The sequence below is a fragment of the Meriones unguiculatus genome, chromosome 2 (assembly GCF_030254825.1).
Source record: "Meriones unguiculatus strain TT.TT164.6M chromosome 2, Bangor_MerUng_6.1, whole genome shotgun sequence".
In the NCBI taxonomy this organism is placed as follows: domain Eukaryota; kingdom Metazoa; phylum Chordata; class Mammalia; order Rodentia; family Muridae; genus Meriones; species Meriones unguiculatus.
Window position 1 is genome coordinate 27,159,331 of NC_083350.1, and position 24,025 is coordinate 27,183,355.

Below are 24,025 nucleotides of genomic sequence, written 5' to 3' on the forward strand. Positions count from 1 at the left end.
GCTAACTAAATGGAAGCATGACAGTTACAAGCCATAGATCTGAGTTGCTAAAACACTCAGTTTATGATCACAGGCACCGGAATCCAGAACACTTTGTCTTCTAGAGATACCAAATGTTATCAGCCACAGCTGTGAACATGTACACAGAACCACACTCGGAGGGCAGTTCCTACAGGACGTGCTTTTGATATGGCTTGGCTCAGGAAAGTTAAAGGGTTGGGAGCTTGATCTCCATTGTAGCAAAACTGAAAGGTAGTAGGGCCTATAAGATATAGGGCTTAATCCAAGGTCATTGGCTCATGGGCTACCAGAGGCATGGCTCACAGAGGAATTAAATGTCTCTCCTGGGACCCGGGTTACTTCTTGTGAGCATTGAATTGTCCTAGAGGAACAGCATAGATCTGGTTTCTTATCTCACCAAACACTCTTGCCATCATAATACCATTAGCCAAGAGGCATTTGCCAGACCTGATGGCACCATGCCTTAGTGCCTAGCCCAAAGTATTTTGTAATAGCAATGGAAAACGGATTAATACATCAGTTCATCACAGACAACTCTGCTGTCAGGCCCTTTTTCCAATAAGGGATGCATACACTTGCCTTGACTAATGACCTCTGATGCCTTTTGGCAATGACAGAGCTTTTGGCCTTCTGAAAAAAGTGCCCAGGCATTTGGCCCATGTAAGAGTTAGGAAAGAACTCCGGTTGTCCCTACTGCCCTGCCCTTGACATAAGATGACTGGCATCCAGGGCGAACATTAGACTCTCTCAAGTCTTAGAAACCTGCAGCTGGGACAATGCTGAAAACTGAGAAGCTGCATACAACACTGTGGAGGCCACTGACCTCCCCGGTCAGGTAGGAACCGCAGTCCTCTTAAGACCCAGGAAGCCCCGACCTTCTCTCCCCAAGTCGGAACAAAGAGAGTTAAAGGATTCCAGCCCTGACTTCACTACTCTCCTCACTCCGACCGGAACGAATGGTGAAGACAGAACTCGTAAATCTCATCTTGATCCTATTTCCTGTTGTGTTTTTATTACCACTTACTGTCCTCGGATGTCCTTGCACTAAAATTTCTGTCTCCAGATCCTCAGGGAACAAGATTTAGATTCTCAGCAGCTAACACACAGAGTAGGCATTTGCTTCCTTGCCAGGAAAAGAAGAGTTAAGAGCTAAGCGTTTCTCTCTAAGGGTGGAGGTGGGAGGGAAAACATGGAGACCGCCACGTGAGTGGAGGATTTTCACCAAGACACACATTCATCTTTCCAAAAGTGCTCGCACAGTCTAAACTGAGGTGTGTCCAGATGCCTTGGTACTTTCTTATCAGTCCTTACCACCCCGTTATGGTAAATCCAACAGCTGTGCTGTGTCACACACAGGCTTGACCTGGAATGACTCCGCATCCTAATTCCTCTTGCCACCAGATGAAGAGTCTAGATCTTGCTCTGCCCTCTAAGCCAAAAGAAAAAAATAGTATATGGTTTGTCAGTGCTGATTTACTCAGGTGACTCCTCTACTTCCTGTCCAAACAGGTGAAGCGTGGCAAGGAGAGCCCAGCACATCTGTATTCCCAGACAGTGTCCCGCCAGCCCTGCCTGGGTAAGGCCTGGGGGAGCCTGCCTGACCTGTAACAGGGTCTGGTCTCTCATGTCCTTCTCCTGTTGCTAGAGCCTACTTTCAGGGGGCCAGCCAGGTGGTGGGAAGTGCACTTTCAATGCCCATTCTCTCATTCACCAGCCATAGAAACTTTAAACTAGCAAGGCGCTTCACTGAGTGTACAAATAAATAGCAAACAAACGAACAAAAAAAAAAAAAAAACATTCCCAGGTCCCCCTGTTCATTTCTAGTTTCTAAAGCTTTATTTTAAAACTCTCCGTTACTCACTGATTGCGGTAGGGGCAATGTATTTGATTGTTACCTAAAAATGAACTGAGCCTTTAGCATGCCCTGGGCACTTTGCACACATAGGCTCAAGTAATCATCACAATACTACTATTATCATCCCGTTGACAAAAGAAAAATGATAATAATAAGGGCTGGTTGAAGAGATGGCCCTGTGGGTTAAGGTGCTTGCTACCAAGCCTGAAGATCTGGGTTCCATCACTAGCATACACATGGTAGATGCAGGGAACAGACTCTGAAAGCTGTCCTTTGACTCCATATGCACAACACTGCACACGTGCCGTGGCCCTCTCTCTCTTTCTCTCCCTTTCTCTTTCTCTCCCTCTCTCTCTCTCTTTTCCTCCCTCCCTCCCCCATCTCCCTCTTCCCTTCCCTCTCTGTGGATATATGTGTGTACATGTGTGTGTCTGCCTCTCTCTCACACACATACATGTGCATACACACACACACACACACACACACACACACCATAAATAAATGTAATGAAAATTGGAAAAATAATGGTCAGAAAGTGTAAGTAATTGTGTGTAGGCATTGAGCCATATTCAAACCAGAATCAAACACTAAAGTCTAACGGCACATTCAAGCCACATTTGCTAAACTTCTGGCTTAGCTATCAATTGTGGGAAAGCTTTGATTTTGTTTACCACTTTAAAAAAAAAAAAGCTGAAATTGTCAAGGGCATAAATGATTGCAAACCCTGAACAGAATTTCCTCAACTGCAAAAGCAGGTGGAAGTGAAGCACAGCCTTGGGATCAAGTGTGGGCACAGCAAATGCAACTGTTTCCTCGCTGAGGATTGCAGAAGAGTTAGGGATTAGTCATATTAGTCATATTAGAAGCCAAATGTTGGAGGCTTTTTGTTGTTATTATTTCTGCTGGCTGTCGTTTTTATTTTAGTTTCACAGAAGCAAGCAGAATAGAATAAAAATAAAAGCTAGGATCCTAAGCTAGGATCATATTCACACACGGAGCCTAATCAGTCTCCACAAGGGCTGCTGCATGCGAAGCATTCCCTCTTTCCAGTTAGTTATGTGGGTACGCTTAGCAGATTTCTCCAACTGCGTTGGAGACTGTTCATTTTCTGCTCCCTTTACTATTCTATAAGCCTAACCAGCTCAGGGACTATATAATACCTTTATCTGCTTTCTAGCTTGTTGTCTGGGCCATAGAAAATGATCAATAAATATTTGTCGGGTGGATCCAAAAAAGCCATAAGGTTCTCTTGAACCCTATCTGGTTCAACTCCGGAACAGGGGTTGGTCTGTGTGGAGGTTTGAATGAGAGTGTGACTCCCCCCGGCACCCCATAATTTGGTCCTTAGTTGGTAGAATGGTTTGGCAAGATTAAGAGGTGTGGCCTCGCTAGAGGAGGTGTGGCCTTGCTAGAGTGTGGCCTTACTAAAGGAGGTTTGACTCCGGGTTGAGGTTTCAAAAGCCATCATCCCCAGGGCACTCTGCATACACACCCCATTGCAGTTCTGAGATATGTGCTCTTAGCTGTCCCCACCACCACACTTTCACGCTGCCATCCTGAACTCCAACCCTCTGAAACCAACCTTGGTCATGGCATTTTACTACAGCAGGAGAAAAGCAACTAACAAAGTCTGCACCAGTCAGATGAGGACCAAGGAGAAGAGCCACAAAGACTTCTCCCACCCAGAGACTGAAACACGTGGTCCAGCCCCAGTCTGGGTGTCACCTGGATAACAGAAAAGACATTATTCTATAGGTACTGAACAGTGAGCCAAACCTTTCATCACCTACCCAACGCCTCCCACCTTAAACACCGATTAAAGTCGCTATAAGCCACAAAGCAATTACAACCAGCAAAAAGGCAGAAGAGGGAAGCCACCTTAGATAGGACAATCAGGAATTTGAGAAAGGCCCAGTGAAACCAGGTGGCATGAGGAGTCTGGACACCAGCAGGCAGGGACAGAGCTGATAAAAATTAAGCCAGTCTCATGGCTGGAATCCCACGAGGTTTCACTGTAGAATTATCTGTGCGCCGTCTTTATCTAAGGTGAGGACTGTCAGTAGAGAGAACAGAATGCATGCAAAGTACCGGAGTACATGCACTAGACTAGCGGTGGCAAACTGGGACCCCTGTGCCAAGCACACCCCAACCCCTGCCTGCTTCTGTGAGCAGCTTCCCTGGAATGCGGCCACACTCCTTTGTTTCCGCGCTGCCCAGAGCTGTTTTTGCAACACAGCTGCAGAGTGGAGAGGCGTTGACAGAGAACATGTGGCCCCACGGAGCCAGAAATTTTTACTATCTGACTATTTTTTTTTAAGCTCGCTTCTGTGGGATGTGGTAGCTGGTGCCCATAACCCCGGCGCTTGTGAGGTGGGAGGGGGAGAATAAAGGTTCAAGGTCACCTTGCTCTGGGAGATTTCACAACCCAACAAGTTCGCTAATACTGCTGTAGACTCAGAGTATTGGCCTTAACCCCTGCCAGCGGCCTCAGGCAAGACACTGGGCCACATTAGCTCTCGGCTTTCGCAAAACTTCCGGTCACATGTGGCTGCCCTGAAACAGACACACTGCTCAGCGAACAGCACATCTTCAACAAAAGTCTTTATGGATGCTGACAGTAAGTGCTGGGAAGCAATCCCCCAGCTCAATTCTGCATCCACTGTCAGCCCTGTGTCCCTGTGACACTGAGGTCTGTTCACCTGTTACTCACACAGCCCTATGCTTTCTGGCTGCTGTTCTCTCTACCTGAGAGGCCATTTGCTACCGTTCTCCGCTTTTCATTCTCAGCCCTCGGAACTCTCCCCAAACGTTTTCCCCAGACGACTTCTGTCACACAGCTCTCCCCTCGCCTGTCCTAGAAGTGTTCTCTCCTCTAAGCCTGCCCTTGTTTGCTTTACCTTGAGTTTGGTGAGAATGGAAATCCTTTTCGAGGAGCTGAAGAAATAGGTCCAAAGGGGTGCTTCTCAACCTGGGGGTCTCGACCCCTCAACAACCTTTTTAGGAGGGTTGCCTAGGATCACCCTGAATATCAAATGTTTCCACCACGATTCGTTCATCACAGTAGCAAAATTACAGCTATGACATGGGAACAAATAGTCTTATGGTTGGGGGTCAGCACAGCATGACGAACTGTATTAAAGGGTCTCAGCATTAGAAACGTTGGGAACTGTTAAGTTTCAAACCTGGGACGAGTGGCTGAGGTGCCTACTTAACTTACCAAAGAGGACCTGGCCTCCATGTTCTCCCAGCATCCCTCAGTCCCTGCCTGTTACAGGGTATGACTGGAATGCCTTGCCTTCCCTATCCGGAACTATTCAGCCCAGGGGCTCTTCCCTACATAAACCAGACATTTTGGTTATCTGCCCCTCCATTTCCGCCTATTTTTTTTCTACCTTTGGCCTCCTGGCTACTGTACTTGGCTCCCCTCTCTACCTTCCCCTCTCCCTCTCCCCACATGGATCAGGGTCATGACCACTCTGGACTCTGCCAGATGTGTCTGCCTCTGGCTCTACTCCCTTTTCTCTGCAACAGACTTTCTCCTCCACCATATATAGAAGCAATCATATCCTTTCCTTTCCTTTCTTTTTTCATTCAAGAACCACTGGTCCATGACAACATCAAGACCAACTTAATAAATTCTTCCTGGGAGTCAACACCAGGAGAAATTTTGCTCTGACAAATGCATTTGTTTATGTCCTTTTATCTGACAGTCAGAACTTCATGAGCCACCACCATCACCTCCCTTTTTACTTCAGCTACCAGGAAGCTTCACAAGAAATTAAAGTGACCACACCCAGGGGTGTGATAACACCTGTTCATCTGTTTTTGTTCATTTTCCTTGTAAAAGTTCCCTGTAGGATTGGGGGATCTATATGCTAAGAAAGTATAACATCCCTGCATGCTCTCTGATGAAATGGCTGTTTTGCAAAGGGACAATAACCTCGCATCTATAGGAACATCCCAAGACACCTGCAGGACTTCTGGATCTCGCTCTCAGTGTTGCTGGTGTTTCTACGGAAGTGAATGTTGCTAGTTAGAGAATGTTTCCTCCAAAGAATTCAAATAAAAACCTTGAAATTTGGAACCACTGCATCTTATAATTAAAAGACCCTGGGGTTGGAGTGATGGCTCAGTGGCTAAGAGCATTGGCTGCTCTTCAGAGGACCAGAGTTCAGTTCCCAGCACCCACATGGCAGCTCACAATCATCTGTAGCTCCAGGAGATCCAACGCCCTCTTCTGGCCTCCACAGGCACCAGGCACATAAATCCTGTGCAGACATACATGTAGGTAAAATACCCATACACATCAAATAAAAACAAATGAAAATTTAAAAAGTGAAAGAACCTGGATCTGGCTCAGCTTCTAGAACAGTGGAGCGAGGATCTTGGAAAAATATAGGCCTGGAGGAAAACAATGAAAACATGGGCAACAAATTTTCAAAATAAGCCTTTCCCTAGAAAGTGTGTTCAAATCTCAGCTAATTCTGTTGACACTTGATGCTTTCCCATCTAGCCTCGATCCTTCCTGCTCACCCCAAACCTGTGACAACCATCAAACCAAAGCCTCAAGGTCAGTTACTTGGAATACTGCTGCAGGGAGCAGAAGGAGTTTGGACTCCTCAAAGTTTCATCCCAGAGAAGAATCAATTTGACCTGGGATGGTCTCTGAAAGCCTATTATTTACATAGCTTATTTTTACTGGACATTACTGAGAGTTCACTCTTTAAAAAAACAACAACACTTTTTTGCAATGCATTGTTTCTTGTTATTAAAAAGTCAGAAGGATAAGTGAACATTGTCACTGTCTGATATACAGAAAATTTGGACAAATAAGAATCTAGGGCTGAGAACGTAGCTCAGTGATAGAATATTCATTCAGCGTTTGTGAGGCCCTGGGTTCAATCCTCAGCATCACAAAAAAGAATTATACATACAAGGAACTGGCAAAAACATCTAAAAGCAAAAGTGGAGGATACTCTGCCCACCCGAGGTTTTGCAAAGTTGCAGCCTCTCTAGGAATGAAGGCATGTGCTGGGCTACGTGCACTCAGAAACTCCTGCAAGTGCTACAGGCTAATATAGCAATCACAGTCCTTGGGAGCCCGCTGACAAAATAAATGTAACGAAGGACATAAAATGGTGCTCTATAAAATATTTATTCAACATGAGCAAAAGCAGTAATGGTGGAGTTGAAAGTTGAAAAGGGTGTGAGACAAAGAGAAAACAAATAGCAAACAAACAGCAAAATGATAAAATGGCACATAAAGCCTGCCTTCAGGTGGTTAACTGTGAATAGGCCAAACACTTCAGTCAAAGGTACACAGACGTTGCCAGTACAGGTATTTTAAATGACTGAATATTTGCACACTTGAGACTCAAAGACATGTCAGAAAGCAAAAGTAGGTAAAGAATTGACACGTGCAATAGTTACAGAAGGAGGTGAAGGAGCTGCACTGACACAGATAAAAGCACCAAAGTCACCACTAGAAACAATGTCAGTCATTCTGTCAGGATAAGACAGCAATATAACATGGATTACAGGCTTGTGTGTATGACAGAGCCCAAAATAACAACATTTAGTCCAGCCTGACATAACTGAAGAGAAACTAGACAATTCAGAAAAAAAAAAAAAAAGACTGGATATATAAATAACCCATGTTCAAAAACAGATAAGAACCATAGACATGTGGTAAGAAGGAAACCAGAGACTATGGATCTGGTTCTGTGGGCTAGCGCATATTCAGCATGCAAACGGCCCAAGGTGGATTACCAAACAGCAATAACAATAGTCAAAAAAATTAAAGAAGGAAAGAACAAGTTAAAATATAAGAAAACAGATCAATTAGACCTAAAATTGATCTACATAAAATGCCACACCTAACAACAGCAAAATGTATGCTCTTGTAAAGTGTCTAGACCATCCTCCAAGTAGCCATAAAACAAATCTCAAAAATGTGAGAGGAATAGAGTCATACAAAGTATATATTCCCAACACAGCGAAATGAAATTAGGCATCAGTTATAGTTTAAAAAAAAATCAGGAAATTCACAAGTATTTGAAAATACTCCTAAATAACCAAGTCAGAGACGAAATCACAAAGATATTAGAAAATACTTTGAGATGAATAAAAACAAAAGCACAATATACCAGAATTTGTGCAGTGATGTGAAAAAGAAGATCAGTAGGAAATTTACAGCCAATAAACACTTAACACTCGAAAGTGGGAAAGCTCACATGTCAATACCACCTTAAGCCCCTAGACAGAGAAGAGCAAAATCAACCCACAGCAAGCAGAGGAAACAGTCCAGAGGAGAGCAAAGTGGACGGCATGGAGAATGACACAATACGGAAAAGGGTGGATGGAAAATCAGTCATTTTAAAAAAGTTTTTAAAGTTTTGGATCTCTGGTTAGTAGGAGAAGAAAGAGGAAGAAAGACGGGGAGAGGCTCAGGAATCAAACTGAAGACTACCACCACCTCCCTAGAAATAAGAAGGGTTCAGTTATTCTGTAGTGAACAGTGTTTCATTCCTCCCTCCGCCATTTTACCTGTGCAGGCAGCCCGTGGTACGGTGCCCTCTGTATTTGTGGTGAGTCGCCAGTGCTTAGTTAACTCTCTATGGAATCCCCTCCCCGGTGCACCCAGAGGTGCGGTTTCCTGATTGCCTTACAGAGACAATCAAGATTGACCACCATAAAGAGCATGCCTAGTTCACTGCTGAGACAAGCAGAAAAGCAAGACAGGGAGCAAAGGTCTTCAACACACACATCTGATGGGAGACTCGTATCCAGAATACATGAAGTCTTACAGTCAACAATAAAATAGACAAATGGCCAGGCGCAGGTGGATCTCTGAGTGGGAGGCTAGCCTGGTCTACAGAGGGAGTTCCAGGACAGCTGGGGTTACACAGAAAAATCCTGTCTCGAAAAACTAATAAAATAAAATAGACAAATGACTTGTGCAAACATTTCTCCAAAAGAACATATAAAGCCTATGAAACAATGTTCAACATCTGTAGCCACTAAGGAAATGCAGACTAAACCCACAATGGAAAAAATGAGATTCCATCCCATTTGGCCTCACTAGCATAGCTAAAATGAAATGCACACAATAGCAAACATAATGAGGACATGGGGACAGTGGAGTCATCACACATTACTCATAGGGATAGCAAATGATGCAACCTCCTTGGAAAAGTTTGTAGTTGCCCAAATATTTAAACATAAAGTTACGAACACCTTGTAATTCTGTAATCCCACTCCTAGGTCCACATTCAAAAGAACTACAACCCCATTTTCACAAATACCCATTACTTACCATAGCCACAAAATAAAAAGGACCTACATGTCCATCAACTAAGGAATAAATATATATACATACATACATATATATAAATGTCGCATAGCCACAGAATATTTTTTCAGCAATAAAAGTAACGAACAGTAGGCCAGCAAGATGGCCCTTGCTACCAAGCCAGACAACCTAAGTTCAATCCCCGGGACTCACTTGAGGAGAAGGGACCGACCTCCACACTTACAATGTCACACAAAATAAAAAAATAAATAAAAAGTGGGGGGGGAGTTAAAAATAATGGAGTACTGACATACATGCATAAATGAGCCTTGAAAACGTCATATGGTGTGGGAGAAACCAGCCACAAAACGGATCCCACTTGTAGCTAGTGTCAACAGGGATGCACAGGAGATTTGTGGTTTCCAGTGCTAGATCCCTAGATCCAAGTGGAGAGTGGAGAGTCCTTGCTGATGGTGATTTCGGGGTTTGAAGAAGGAGACCCTGAAGATGACTGGCAGTTTGACCGCAAGGAGACTTAACACAGCTACGTGAAAATACTAAAAACGAAAACGCATGTTTAGCTGTAAATTAAATTGTAAAGGTACAGTCGTACTGCATGTGATTAAACTTCAGTGATGCTGCTATCAAGAGTTCCTGAGTGATCACTCTAGAGCAACACTCATACAATGGAGGCCGTGTGGGACAGTCATTTGGATGGTTTTTTTCCCTAAGTGAGATTACCTAGCCCTTACTACAGTGGCTGACACATCGGAAAGGCTCGCGTGGTGTCATAGCCTCCATCCCTGAGACTGGGAAGTGCATCAGGAGCTCCACTCCTAACCACTATAGGCAAACAATACCCACTGGTAAAGTGAAAATCACTCTTCTCCAAGGAGTGAAAAGCACTGGCGTGTTAGCCACACTGCAGGGCAGGTCCCAGTAATCAGCCAGCCCAAAACAAATTCGGGTTTTTTTGTTTGTTTGTTTGTTTGTTTTGTTTTGTTTTGAACTGTTTGTTTTACATTGCTTTGTTTTGTCATTTTTTGGGGGGGTTATTTGTCTTTTGCTTGTTTGTTTTGATTCTCATTTTCATTGGGGATGGGTTGTATTTCTTAGGGGCTTTTTTGTTTGTTTGTTACTTGGGGTTTTTTGGTTTGGTTTGGGTTGGGTTGGATTTTTTTTGAAGAGAGAAAAAACATAAAATTGGTTAGGTAAAGAGGTGGAAAGAATTGGAGAGGAGTTAGGGGAGAAAAACCATGATCAAAATATTAAATATTATAAAACTATTATTAGTATGAAAATATAAAATAGTATAAATTTTTTCAATAATATTTTAGCTTCAAAAATGCTAGCTTAGCACTTCCTAGTGACACTTCTAGATGAAAAATACAATCAAAAAAATACACTGCATTGCATAGACCTTTTATCCTAACCCTTCATATATAGCTAAGGTGTATGTGTATTTTATTTACTATGCTGAGAACTTAATGTAGAGAATGTGATATATAATCTTTCATACACATGGGCTATTTATTGATCTTTTTTAAATTTTAAATAGTTACTTCTGAAGAACTTGGGGCATAGGAACTTACAAAGACACCTTTGTTCTCAATGCATAATCTTCAACGCTGGCTTAATCTTCTTTTTTCTGTAAGTAACTAATTTTAAGGGGGAAGGTCTGCCTTCCTTGTTTGGAAACCAATCACTTTGTCCTAATACATGTATTTAACACTCGGTTCTTTATTTGTGAGTATTCCCTAAGGAGGGGTCCATGTTGTTTGACACCTAACACTGCACAGGCCAGGATCAAAAAGACCATTTGGAATGGCCTGACCTACCATTGATAGCACTGACCACCACTCTTGTCCGTAATCACTAGAAAGCCAGCCTCCGTACTCTAAGCCCTTCTTTCCTTACCTGAGCCCCAAGCGACCCAGCCAGCGGCTCTTTTTAGCAATGAGCGCCCTAGTCACTGTTAACCATCACATGGAGGGCAGCCCGCAGCGGCAACTTTCGGGTGGTGAGCCCGCAGGCTGACCCCCTCAGCCACCACTCAGCTGCCTACAGAAGCACATAGCAGGTGCCTAGTTCTGTGCTTCGTACCAGGTCTGCCTACGAGAACTCTGACCGTACTTTGGAGTGTTTCAGACGCCACTCCCTCCCCCCAAACAACAACAACAACAAATCTCTTAGTTCTCTGACTCCATGACCCTTGTCTATGTCAAAATTCTCTCCCTAGCACCAAAGGCAAAGCCAGTGGGGAGCTTAGAAGATGTCTGATTTTTCTAAGAGAAAGGGAAACAGAACAAAATACAGCAAGTGGGGAGAAATACATAGAGAAAGAGAGTTCACAGTGTGATTAACTATTGTCTGATTGCCTACATACTCACGGTTACCATGGTACCTGTGCTGGCTAGTCTTATGTCAGCTTGACACAAACTAGAGGCGTCTGAGAGGAGGGAGCCTCAGTTAAGAAAATGCCTCATTCGGTGTCCAAGTGGGTTCCATAGTAATGGGGACAGGGACTGTCTCTGACATGAACTGATTGGCCTGCTCTTTGATCAGCTTCCCCTCAGGGGGGTGCAGCCTTACCAGGCCACAGAGGAAGACAATGCAGCCACTCCTGATGAGACCTGACAGTATGGGATCAGAAGAAAGACCTCCCCTATCAGTGGACTGGGGGAGAGACATGGGTGGGATAGAAGGAGGATGAATAGGATTGGGAGGGGAGGAAGAGGGAGCTGCAGGTGGGATACAAAGTGAATAAACTGTAATTAATTTTTAAAAAGAAAATTAAAAAAAAAAGAAAGTGCCTCTATAAAATCAGGCTGTAGGCAAGCCTATAGGGTATTTTCTGAGTTAGTGATTGATGGTAGAGGGCTCTGCCCGTTGTGGGTGGGGCACCCCTGGGCTGATGGTCCTGGGTTCTATAAGAAAACAGGCTGAACAAGCCATGAGAAGCAAGCCAGTAAGCAGCACCCCTCCATGACCTCTGTGCATCAGCTCCTGCCTCCAAGTTCCCTTTGTTTGACTTCCTGTCCTGACTTCCTTCAGTGATAGACTACAATGTAGAGGCCAAATAAGCTTTTTCCTCCCCATATTTCATCTCAGCGCTAGAAACCCTAACAAGGGTAGTGTCTAAAAAGCAAAAGCTAGCCTTGAACTAGCCTCCCCTCCACTGTCTCTCTGATCAACACTAGCAAGCTCTCCCATTCTGTTTTAGAAGCCACTAAGAATTATGGTTGTAACATATGACACAAATCTGTTGCAAAGTGAGACGAGAGGTTTTAAAACCTCTGTGAGATTTGTGAAGCTTGTTAGGGATAGAACTGAAGGCTGCCCATCAGTAAAGGAGAATCCCAGTGGCCTTGGACTGGTAAAAGCAAAGAACTGGTGCGTGAGGCAAAGTGCATGGGTGAGGAGACTTTGAGTATCAGTGTTCTAAAGGATGCTTGGATATATTTGGGATATACTTTTGCAAAACTGAAAGTTTTTCAGCGAGCACTATCATAGTTTGAATGAAAATGGCCCCATACGCTCACAGTGACTGGCACTATTGAGAGATATGGCCTTGTTGGAGTAGACACGATATTATTAAAGGAAATATGTCACTGGGGGCAGGCTTTGAGGTTTCAGAAGGCCAAGCCAGGCCTAGTGTGTCTCATTCTCTTCCTGATGCCTGCAGATCCAGATGTAGAACTCTCAGCTGCCTCTCCAGCACCGTGTCTGCCTGCATGCCACCGTACTTCCCTCCATGACAATGATGGACTAAACCTCTAAATTCTATCTAAGCCAGCCCCATTTAAATGGTTTTCTTTATAAGAGTTGCCGTGGCCATGGTGTCTCTTCACAGAAATAAAAAGCCTAATTTAGACAAGCATCAAAAAGTCAATCACAGAAGAAAGTGCTATTATACAGTTTTGCCAGACAACCAAGTGCTAAGTCTACCCTTTCCATTCCCATGTATTTATTTATTCTGAGGCTTGATCACAGCTGAAAGTAGACTTGACTAAATCCAGTTTCATTTAAAAGATGAGGTCCCAATCAAGCATTTTTTTTTAACATAAAATTTTATACTCCTGCTTCACGGCATTTATTTACTTTTTGTCCTTTCTTGAATCCTGTCTTTCAATGGAGAAGACCTCCTGAAGGGGCCACAGCCTCAGTACAAGCTGCCCATTTTGGATTATGCACTCTCAGCCAGTCAGGATAAATTGCTTTGGAAACACACAATTAAGAGTGACATAGTGATTGTTACAGAGACTGTCTGTATTTCAGGGACTTTAACGTGTTCATCTCTCACAGTGGTACTGTAAGATAAATGTCGTTATCAACCTCATTATCTGACCAATGAGGAAACACAGGTATAAACTGTCCAAGGCCACAGAACTCCCAACGGATGGGCAGTGCTGCGCAACAGTTACAGGACCTGCACTTTTCCAACATAGTATCCATTGGCCATGTGCATATGGACTTGTCTTCTTGACAGAACACCGTTTCTGCCTAAAACAGGGACTCACCTGGATGTATTTAGGTTCCTATAAAGCTGCCCAAGGGACTCCAGTAATTGCCCCTCCATTTCCCGGTCCCTGAGTTGCTGAGCCAGGGCCAGCCAGTGTTCGTGATAGGTAATGCATGCATCGGGGTTTGGGGACACGGAGCTGTAGAAATGGCAGAGGGATTTGGTGACCTGAAGTTGACCTGAACATAAAGCAGGGACATGAGTGAGATACCACCAAAGCATGCGTCAGCACTTTTTTTCTAATGCTTGCAGCAGTATGGGCCATACTCACTGTTCAGGTGCCGGTGCCATAGGCCAAACAGCAATGCCATTTCATAACAAAGGCGGCTGTGGACCAGCTGGCGTCCTGACACCAGAGCTTGGCCCAACCAGAGGAACACTTGTACCAACTCCATGTCTGTCTCCTTGCTGGCTGGGAGTTCGGAATAGAGCCGGACAGCCTCCAAGAGATAACCCCTTGCTGACTGCTGCATGCAGGACTTAAGGGTCAAGTGGCCAAGGTTGGCCATAGACACGGCTTGGTTGCGCACGTTCCCCATATCCCGAGCTCTGATCAAAGCTCGGAGGTAGCTCTTGGCTGCTTTGCTTGTCCGGCCTTCATCCTGAAATGCAAGTCCCAGGAGGTTATGGAGCACTCCCTTTTGGGTCACACACTCCGTCTCCCTTAAGGAACACAGCAGTGGTTCAAGGATCTCCAAAGCCTTCTTTGTCTGCCTGGCTAAGAGATAAGCCCATGCCAGACAGAGAGAAGATTCAAAGGCTTCCTGTTCGCCCAGCAGCTTCCCTAAACTTTGGGCCTGGCTCAGGTAGTAGACAGAGGCATCAGAGGACCTGTGGTGGAGGTACATTTTGGACAAGAGTAGACACAAGGACCTCTGGATATTCAGGTCAGTCTGCTCCTCGCAGGCATCCAGGGCCTGCCTGAGGGTTGGGCAGGCCAGGGCAGAAACTTCACCCTGGCTTGAGGAAGGAACTCCAAGGATCTTGCTGGCATTCTGGAGGACCAAACAGGCCTGCCAAATGGAAACAGACATGCCCTGGCCACTATGGGGGCCGTGTTTCTGAACAGAGGCTACCGCAAGATGTGGAAGATATTTCTTGTCGTACAGAAAACTCAACATGGTGGCGGTAGCCTCCAAAGTGGGAGGATGTCCAGAAAGGAGCTGCAGACGCTCTGCAAATGGCAGAACTTCCTCATGCCGGCCAAGGCTCAGGAGCAATCGAATGGCCAGGAAGCAGGACCTGGCCTCCAGAGGGCCACTCCCCATCACAATCCCTTGACGCAGCACATACGCCACCACATCAAGCTCACTCTTGGCACTGAACTCCCGGTCCGGCAGGCAGGCCAGCAGACTGCCTGCCTTTTCAAGCAAGGCTGGCCCTTTATGTCTCAGCCTCTGCTTCAGGTAGATGGCTGCCAAGTTGATATACAGAGCAGCCACCAGGGAGAGGTCCTTAAATGCCCCATCAAGGACTCGAATGGCCTCCTCAAAGTATACCCTGGCCTGGGAAAGTTTGATCTTCCTGATACTCAGTCGGCCTAGGAGGAAGCAAAGCCGGGCATGGGCCCACGTCATGTGGCTCATCTTGGCCCACTTTCTTGAAGTCTCTAGGTAGGCCACTAGATCATCCTCCTCAGTAAAACTATAAAAGGAGGAAGTAAGGAAAGAGAAGGAGAAATCATAGAGGCTCTTAAAGTGGTCAGTGTAGCCTTCATGATCCAGAAAAGCCAAGATGGGGGCAAAGTGCTCCACCTCATCCTCTTCCAGGCTAGAGCTTAGGTCCATGAACAGTTCTGGGTCATCAAGGTCGTCAGGCTCCGGAAGGTGATAGCTGTCTGAGGAGGCTGAGAGGAGCTCCTCCTCAAGGCTGGACTCCATAGAACTGCTGGACCGTCTGGAACCCATGGTCTGCCGCTCCACCCAGGTCCCACCAGACCTGGCCTCCTGGAAGCCCTCAGGCTGAGATGCTGTAAGGACAGGCAGAGTTGAGCACCCCTGAGTGCCTCAAAGTAAGGCAGTCCCTCCCAGCAAGAGAATAGATGAGCTGACCTGAGAACAAGAGTTTGGGCCCAGCATGGTCACTACTCACCGCTCAGATCATTCTGAAGATTCTGGATGGAGTCAAACTCACCTAGGTAGAGATGAAGGACAGGCCTGGCGTTAGGTCAGAACATGTCACCATGTCGATGACCCCTGAGGAGCTTTTGTGCTGAAGCAAGAATAGGAATGGGTAGTCTTTACCCCCTCAACATCAGCTTCAGAGTTTCTGTTATCCTGTTCAGCTCACACTTTACAGCAGGGTCTCAGGTGAAAGTGAGATGCAAGTCAGAGAAGAGTATGTGGAAACAAGAGGTGTGAGCATGAGGTTGTTAAAGCAATCTGGAGAGGTGCAAGGCCCAGATCCCTCCATTACCTCATGACAGATCTGGAGAGAGCTATAAGCACAGGACACTCCTAACATGCCTTGCTGCAGGGAATTGTTCCTGCTTCCTGCATTCCCTCATCCTTCCTGTTTCCTTCCTGCTTGCCCTCTTCCTTCCTGCTTCCTTCCTGAATTCCCTCTTCCTTCCTGTTTCCTTCCTGAATTCCCTCTTCCTTCCTGCTTCCTTCCTGAATTCCCTCATCCTTCCTGCTTCTTTACTCTATTCACTCATCATCCACCCATGTGACAGACAGGGTTTCTGTGTGCCTTAAAAAGTGACAAGACTGGAACTGAAACTGGAACCAGTTTCAAGGAACAATAAAGTATCTGAAGCCCCTAGTTTTGTTCCCTCAAGTAATCTGATGGGAGATGGGATAAGGTACATGGTTTTAGATATCTTGACTTTGAGTTAGTCGCACCTCTAGGTGGAGAGAGAAGTAGGTCTAGGAGGAGAGTGGAAACTGCAAATGCAGATTTGTGGTTCAAAGCAAAAGAGTTGGCCTGAGTCCCAGGACTGATGTGATCACACAGGTGAAGTATTTAAAGGTAAAGGAAAACAAGATGATATGTTAATAAGTATGTCAATATTTCCAAGAGAAAAAAAGGCAAAGAGCTGGGAAACATAAAGGCTAAGTGACTTATATGCAACCACTTGATGTCACAAAAGTGGGGGGAGGGAGGGAGAAACTAGTTAAGAACCAAGAAGATGCATGGATGCATGGGGTCCAGGCAAATAAACAATGTTTTTGATTAAGAGCCTTATAATGGACCTGTGGTGACCAAGGCCACACAACCCTCAGGGCCACACAGCCTTTATGACAGCAACTGCTAGAGGGAAGGTTCCATATTTTCCTGGCAAAAAAAAAAGCAGCAGTGTGGTCCCCACATCTTAAATCTGAAAACTCTGGGGACAAGTAGCCCCTCACATCAAGCCAAGTTATTCCTGTCCTGTGGGGAAAGCTTCTGAGACTGTCACTTTGGTTACACAAATCTGTAACTTAGAAAAGATGACAGGCCATACCCAAAGCTGGAAGAGCTAAGGAGGTTGCCTCAGAAATCTGTTTGGACACTCTCGCCCCTCCAGTGCTGAAGGACATATGCCCATCTTAATGCGGCCATTTATCTTGAGACCAGGACATTAATAACACATGTTATATTCATCACAAGACAAGAGCAGACTCAGAAGAATTACTCCTTTCCCAGGACATCAGCCCAAGACAGCTGGCATTTACTAATAATCTGGCATTCCTCTACTGACTGCCTTGAAGTTGGGGTCTACTCAACCCACAGTCAGCAGAGTTGACTCCTGGCCTTTCAATAAGAAGTGACATGCTTACTGGAACCTGTTTTTGAATCTTGTGATCAATGGGTCAACAGTAAACAAATATCTTTGATGCAAATCTATCATCAACCATTGTTTTCCTCCCCTCCCAGGGCAAGTACTCCTTAATGTTCATAGCTCCACTCCCCATACCAGGAGGGGCTCACAGCTCCAGTCTCCTGCCTGAGCCTCGCAGATCTGCAGCAATGAGAATGTTTTGCCAGGGCTGAGCACTGATACCTGAGGTTTATATTCCTCAAAGGCTCCCTATACATGAAGAAAGCCTCCAGTTCCCTCTCTTCCTAGGAACTGGCCTGAGAGTCCCTCATGGAGAACCTCTCGCTATCCCTCTGAAATAACAACCACCTAATTCAGCCTTATAGAAGTGGTCATACCACTGTCGCCAAAGAGGTAGGAAAAAGGGAACCTCACCTCAGCAACATTAATGAGGGTAATTATACTTCCTCCTGCAAAGCAGTGGGCCTTTCCCATCATAAGGAAATTATAATCATTCATTTGTTCATTCATTCATTCATTCAGCATTGCACTAGACAAGGTAGATCCACTTCTGAGACTAATGCATCCAGCAACCCAGGGTTATCTTGTATCTGAGGTGGTGTGATGAAACAGGCTGCCCCAGATAGCAATTATCCTGGGTCAGGTACTAACACTCTTGGGCTTCAGTTTCCTAATCTGTAAAATAAGGGGAGATATCATCTCTGAGGTCTCTTTCCAGTTATCTATGTGATTTGTGATTTGGTGCCTAGTCAGCCCTTTGACCTTTAGCCATGACTCAGGAAGTTTCTTCCTTTCCTTGGGTCCAATACAGCTGACCACCCATGATAAAGGTAAGTTGGTCTGATTATGTGTCATGGTTGCTAGATAACATGACATGTACAATCTAGAAAGACCTAAAATCTACAGGGAAATCTGCTAAGTATGAACCAGGCCATCAAGTGGACAGTGATTGCAGCCCCAAATTCCTAGACAGGAATAGAATGCAGAAGTCTATTTCTGACTGTGGGCTCTTTCATGGTCTCTAGGAGGCTGGGCTTGCTCTAGGGTCTGAGGAGGACTCACTCAAGCGGTAGACAGAGGTGATGTCAGTATGAGCAAGTGCACAAAGGAAGCTGGAACACTCAGCCTTCCTGTCGTTTCCTGGGGACCAGAGAGAACATCTTTCCTCATCACTGAAGAAGGCTGAGTTCTTGCTCCTGCATGGGATAGAAAACAGACACAGGTCAGGGCTAAACTTAAACTCCCATCTTCTCCTCTCCATACAAGGATGTGGTAAAGCTTAGAAAAGCGGACTTGTCTGTGCTTGACATCAGCTCCTCACTGCTGCAGTCTCTTCTTCACTGCTGGAAAAGAAAGGGAAACAGTATGGAGGTGAAGGAGAAAAAAGGGAAATGGTATGGAGGTGAATGGGTCAAAGGGGAGGTGGAAATGTCCCTCTATTAAACTTCCATCTCCCCAGAGAAAGAAAGCCCTGTTTCTCCACCCCTAATGGCGTCTGTTTGTAATGGGAGCCACAGGAATCAATACCTTGATAGTAAGGCTTTAAGGAAACCATAAAAGTTCTTTCCTCCTTAGTTTACTTCCAGAAGAAGTCAGGGACAAATGGTACGTTCTTGGAAAAACAGCAAAGAAAGCTTCCCTGTGATCAGAAGGAATCTTCCGTAGTTGTCATAGTTTGACTCCAAGACACAAAACAGCACTATATGACACTAAGAAAGGAAAGGAATTACAAAGGGACAGAAAGTGAGTAGATGGAGGGTCGGGGGCTGGAGAAACAAAAGAGCTCCTTAAGTGCCACCTATATGTTATCCACCTGGAAGGTCTCATTTGCTTGTTGGGGGTCATTTGGAAAACTACAAATGGCTGACCAAGCATTCCATCCAGTGTATAGCTGACCACGCTGCAGTCACATTCAAGCCAGTGGGAGAGCTTACCCCTGTAATCTCAGCAGTCCTTGGGAGGCTCAATCAAGAAGATTGCCTTGGATTCAAGGTCAGACTGTGCTATATAGTGAGCTATATATAACATGTGACTGAACCAGGGGACTACAGCAGAGAGCAAGGCCAGGAAAGCCTTTGGTAAGGGTGGAAAAAGTAATACAAGAGAAAAACTGGCAATGAGGAAGGCCAGGCACTCTCACCCACATACCACACACCTCATACCCCAAACCCTCAGCCAAGGCCAGCTAGAACTGGCTGGAGCCACTGTTGAAGGTGCAAGGCACTCCAGGTCGTCTTAATGTGACCAATCTGTTCATTATAAACTTTGTGTTCACAGAGAGCATACACCAAAAAGCCTACCCTGCTCAAAAGACTCCCCAAAATACAGAATATCAGATGTAAAAGTCCCATTTGTTGCATCACATGACCCTTTCGGCTTCTAAAATTTCCTCCCCACTCTGGCCCTCTTCCAGCTTTGAAAGCGTGTCTTTCTCCTTCTACTGCTTGCTCTCCACTGCATGTGTCTGTTTAGTTCCTTATTCTGAACCTAGAAATCCTAGAAGCTGCCCACTGAACCCCAAAGTCCAAGAACATCATTCCTTCCAAACAAAACAAAACACAGCAAAATCAAACAAACAAACAACCGCAACATTATCAGGTACAGTACCAAGCCAAAACCCAAGACTTCATAGCAAAAATTCATATGTTTGAAGGGTGTTACCACACTGCTATTTAATCTGTATGGTTGTTCTTTACACAGGGACTATTCTTATGCCCTCTTACAGATTTAAAAAAAAAAAATAGGTTAAAAAAAAGTTGGAGTTGGTGATTGGGAAGTAAGAGAGCCTTTCTAGTCAGTGTGGCAAGAGCAGCTAGAAAGCAAGAAACAAGGCCAGTGGCAGCCAGACCTACTCAAGGCCACCCCCACCCCTCACTGGCAGACACCGACTAGGATGGTGTGCTGATTCCTGGCCCAGAGTTCTTCTCCCTGTGAGCCCCATCCTTGGCCTGGTCTCCAGAATCTTCCTAGTTCCCTCAATTTTCAGCCTCAAAATAGCATACAACTAAAACCTTAGATTGAGGTAAAAATGTAGACAAAGGGTCTAGAGCAATGGTTCAGTGGTTAAGAATGCATACTGCTCTTATATAGGACTGAGTTCCGATCCCAGCACCCACATTGGGTGGCTTACAACCACCTTCTAACTCCAGTTCCAGCACCTTCTCCTAACCTCCATCGGTACCTGTCTGCACATGGTGCACATATGTTCATGCAGACTTACACACATACACATACATTAAAAAAATACATAAATCTTAAAATATATATTAAATGTGTATGTCTATATATTACATGTATATCGTATGTGTGTTTATATATTTTATCTACGTATGCCCAAGTTCTTGTAAAAGCCTTAAATGTTACAACATGTTCTGAGTTTGCCCGCTCATTTGCTATTCGTAACAACTCTCTTTGTAAATTGTTTTTAAGCTGTGTTTGCTGATGAATGCGATTCAGGAGCATGTTCAGAATTGTACAGTTGGAGGGTGGTAGAGCCTGTAAGTGGTGTCTTGTCCATCAGCGTCCATGTCCATTGCCTCAGAGCTGATCTGACAGCACCCTGACTCCCAGGTGTTTAAAGAGAATCAAAGAAACATGACAACCTACATTCTGGATTTCTAAACACAAAATGGAGCCAGTGAACAGAGCAGAACAGCCAGGAACAGGGCAGGTGCTCCAAGGCTACTCTCCCCTACATATATTCAAACCCTGGGAGACACACTTAAAACAAGAGAAATAGCTGAACAAACCCTTAAACTTTAAGAAAGGAAGGAGAAATCTTGGAGATATGGGACAAAAGGGGAAGCCAAACTGAGGATAAGAGGTGAAGGTAGATGCCATGGACTATAATAGTTTAGCCTGAGCTAACCTCAAAACCGCGGCTCCTCTGAGTCAGGAAACTTAACCTTGACCTTATGTGTAAAGGGAGCTGGACATAAGCTCCTTCATAAAGCCCACAGTCTAGAAAGGCAGCAGCTTCCTTACAGAGGGCTGCAACACGTCTTAGTGCCTGCCATTCCAGTCACACTTTTCATGTCACTGTGTCCTGGAACACATCAGGCCCCAAAGCCTACACCATTGGATCCTCGTATACAGGTACCATTCAGGTTCTACAGAGAATTTACATAGGGCCTAGACCATGAGTTATGGAGATCTCGAGAGAAACAAAGGCAAAGACTCCTCTTGGCAAGGATGTTTTCTTTACCACAGGATTCATGCAAGGTCAATCTTTTAAAACATCAGGATATAGCTTACATAACAAAAAGTACAAACCAAGAAAAAATGTGAGTTATGGAAGAAAGCCAGCAGAACTCCCAAAGAAGTCACTGCTGAGTGCAAACACAAAATTAGAAGCAACAGTCATCTAAAGACTGACTCACAAAAGTCTGTTAAAACAAAGAAACCTAAGAACAGACGCTACAACAAAAGGATGGATGGTGTTCCGCACAAGCAACCCTCTGAGGAAAACGCAGCTGGGTGAATGAAAAGGACATCGTGCACAAGAATGGCAAAGATGAGTTACATGGGCAGTTCAGTCGTAGCAGAGGAGAAAGTTAGAAAAAACGGAAGAGTCTCCCAGAATGTGGCCTCCGGTGACAGAAGAACTGATTCAGCAAGACCCATGGTTGAATAAGTCCAACATACCTCCACCAGGATCCCAGGAGAGAGACTAAAAGATTGAGAGAGGGGTAGTGTTCAAAGGGAGAATGACTGAGAAGTGTCCAGAATTGGAGAAAGACATGATGAGTCTTCAAACTGAAGAAGTACACCATGTCCTGAGCAAAACAAATAAAAATAGTGTTTTTAACAAGGAATCCATTTCTTACAGGTCTTTTCAAGTTATCTTTTTTTTTTTTTTTTTTTTTTGCTAATTCTTATTTTTAGGTTTACCTATCCACAATTTAAGTATGCAGTTTAATAACATGAAGGAAATATAAATGGCAAGAACACACACACCGGAAATAAAAACCAAAGAAGGAAGAAAATAATCAAGGCAAATGTGAGAACAGTGCGGAAAACAAAGACAGCAAAAGAAAACTTGATTGTCTGAAAACACTAATAATATGGACAAAGCCCTAGCACAATGGCCTTACATTTTTCTTGTTGCTTTCCCACACACATATACCTTGGAGATCTTAGTCTAGACCTAGGAAAATTATCATCCAAGAGCATTTAATCCAAACAAGGGCTAAGGATTAGAAGGGCTTGCAGTGGCAGAATCACGCTGAAAGTAACTGCAAAAGGGTGAGCTTTGGAAGACAGCAGTGGTTAATCAGCTATCAACACATAAGAGGCACTATTCTTGGTAAAACTGTAAAATATCAAGTTCGGAGATGAAAAGTAGACTGCCTACCTACAACGAAATAACTTTGACACTAGCAGCATAAAGTTAATCAGCAAAAGTAGATGTCATGAGAATGGAATTATAAACGAAAGGTCAGTAAAGAGTAAAAGAGACAATGCAACGAAAGATAGATTTTTTTTAACACTATGCAATTCTGAGTTTTCTCCCACTCTTTCTGCAGGATCTGAGAAACTGGTTTATCAATCTTAGCTTTTAGTTTAGGCATCTGGGAATATTTCCCATTGGTTGTGCTTTATTAAAATGATATTAAGATATCACAGTGGGGATATCTTTACTGAGAAAAAGTCACAATTCTTATCACGGGAGGCACCTGTTCCCTTGTCCAGGGAGGCTGTGGAGACCCCAGCAGTGAGCTCTTACTAGTATCCAATCTGCAAAGAAAAAGGTCAGCCCAGAAGAAAATTTTCCTTCATGCTTTCAATCAAAGCCATGGTCAAACAAGGCTTTGACTTATCCTTACATACAGGCAGCTAAGGTGGCTGATGAGGACCAGACCCTCAACTGGGCTTGAAAGTAATGAGTAAAATGGTTAATTCTGGCCACTCTCGTGGTCTTAAACACTCACCAGGAAAGTATAACCAGAGATAAAGATGATTGGTCCTGTCTCTTCCTTGAGGAACAGTCTGAGGAATCACACTCACCAGACAATAGGTTTAACTCCATATAAGACGTCATTTAGACAATTATTTACCATTAATAATTTTTTTTAAGATAGTCTCACTTTGTAGCTCTGGCTGTCCTGGAACCTACTTTGTAGACCAAGTTGGCTTCAAACTCAGAGATCCACCTGCCTTTGCCTCCCAACAATGAGGTAAAAGGCATGTGCCACCACACCCAGTTCAATTATTTTCTCCTTGTTAAAGAAAATCTACCCAGATATTATGATTTTAGCTCAGTTCAAAACTACAGCACCTACCATCAACCAAGAGAGACAGAGAGACAGGAGCATTGTTTTAAGCTACAAATTAAATGATGGTTACATTTCTTCTTCTTCTTCTTCTTCTTCTTCTTCTTCTTCTTCTTCTTCTTCTTCTTCTTCTTCTTCTTCTTCTTCTTCTTCTTCTGTTCCTTCTCCTCTCCTACCTCTGAGACTGACCTTCCACTGTGATTCCAGCCACTTCAGCAGCCACCAAAGTGCCTGAAATCATCCTGACTCCATCCATAAACCTCAAGCCAATCTTGGAGGCCAGAGAGAGAAAGAGAGAAGG

General features: G+C 44.5%; 1 protein-coding gene across 4 annotated transcripts in view; it reads right to left on the reverse strand.

Annotated features, from left to right (window-relative positions):
- The window catches only part of Sh3tc2 (SH3 domain and tetratricopeptide repeats 2), a 61,283-nt gene that overhangs the window by 10,444 nt on the left and 26,814 nt on the right, over positions 1-24,025 (reverse strand). For all 4 annotated transcript variants that reach the window (XM_060377195.1, XM_021633710.2, XM_060377197.1 and 1 more), the window contains 4 exons: positions 18,515-18,648; positions 15,781-15,822; positions 13,961-15,658; positions 13,688-13,868 (listed from right to left, as the gene is read on the reverse strand). In XM_060377195.1, the coding sequence (XP_060233178.1) occupies positions 13,688-13,868; positions 13,961-15,658; positions 15,781-15,822; positions 18,515-18,648 (2,055 nt within the window). The remainder of the gene's footprint in view (positions 1-13,687; positions 13,869-13,960; positions 15,659-15,780; positions 15,823-18,514; positions 18,649-24,025) is intronic.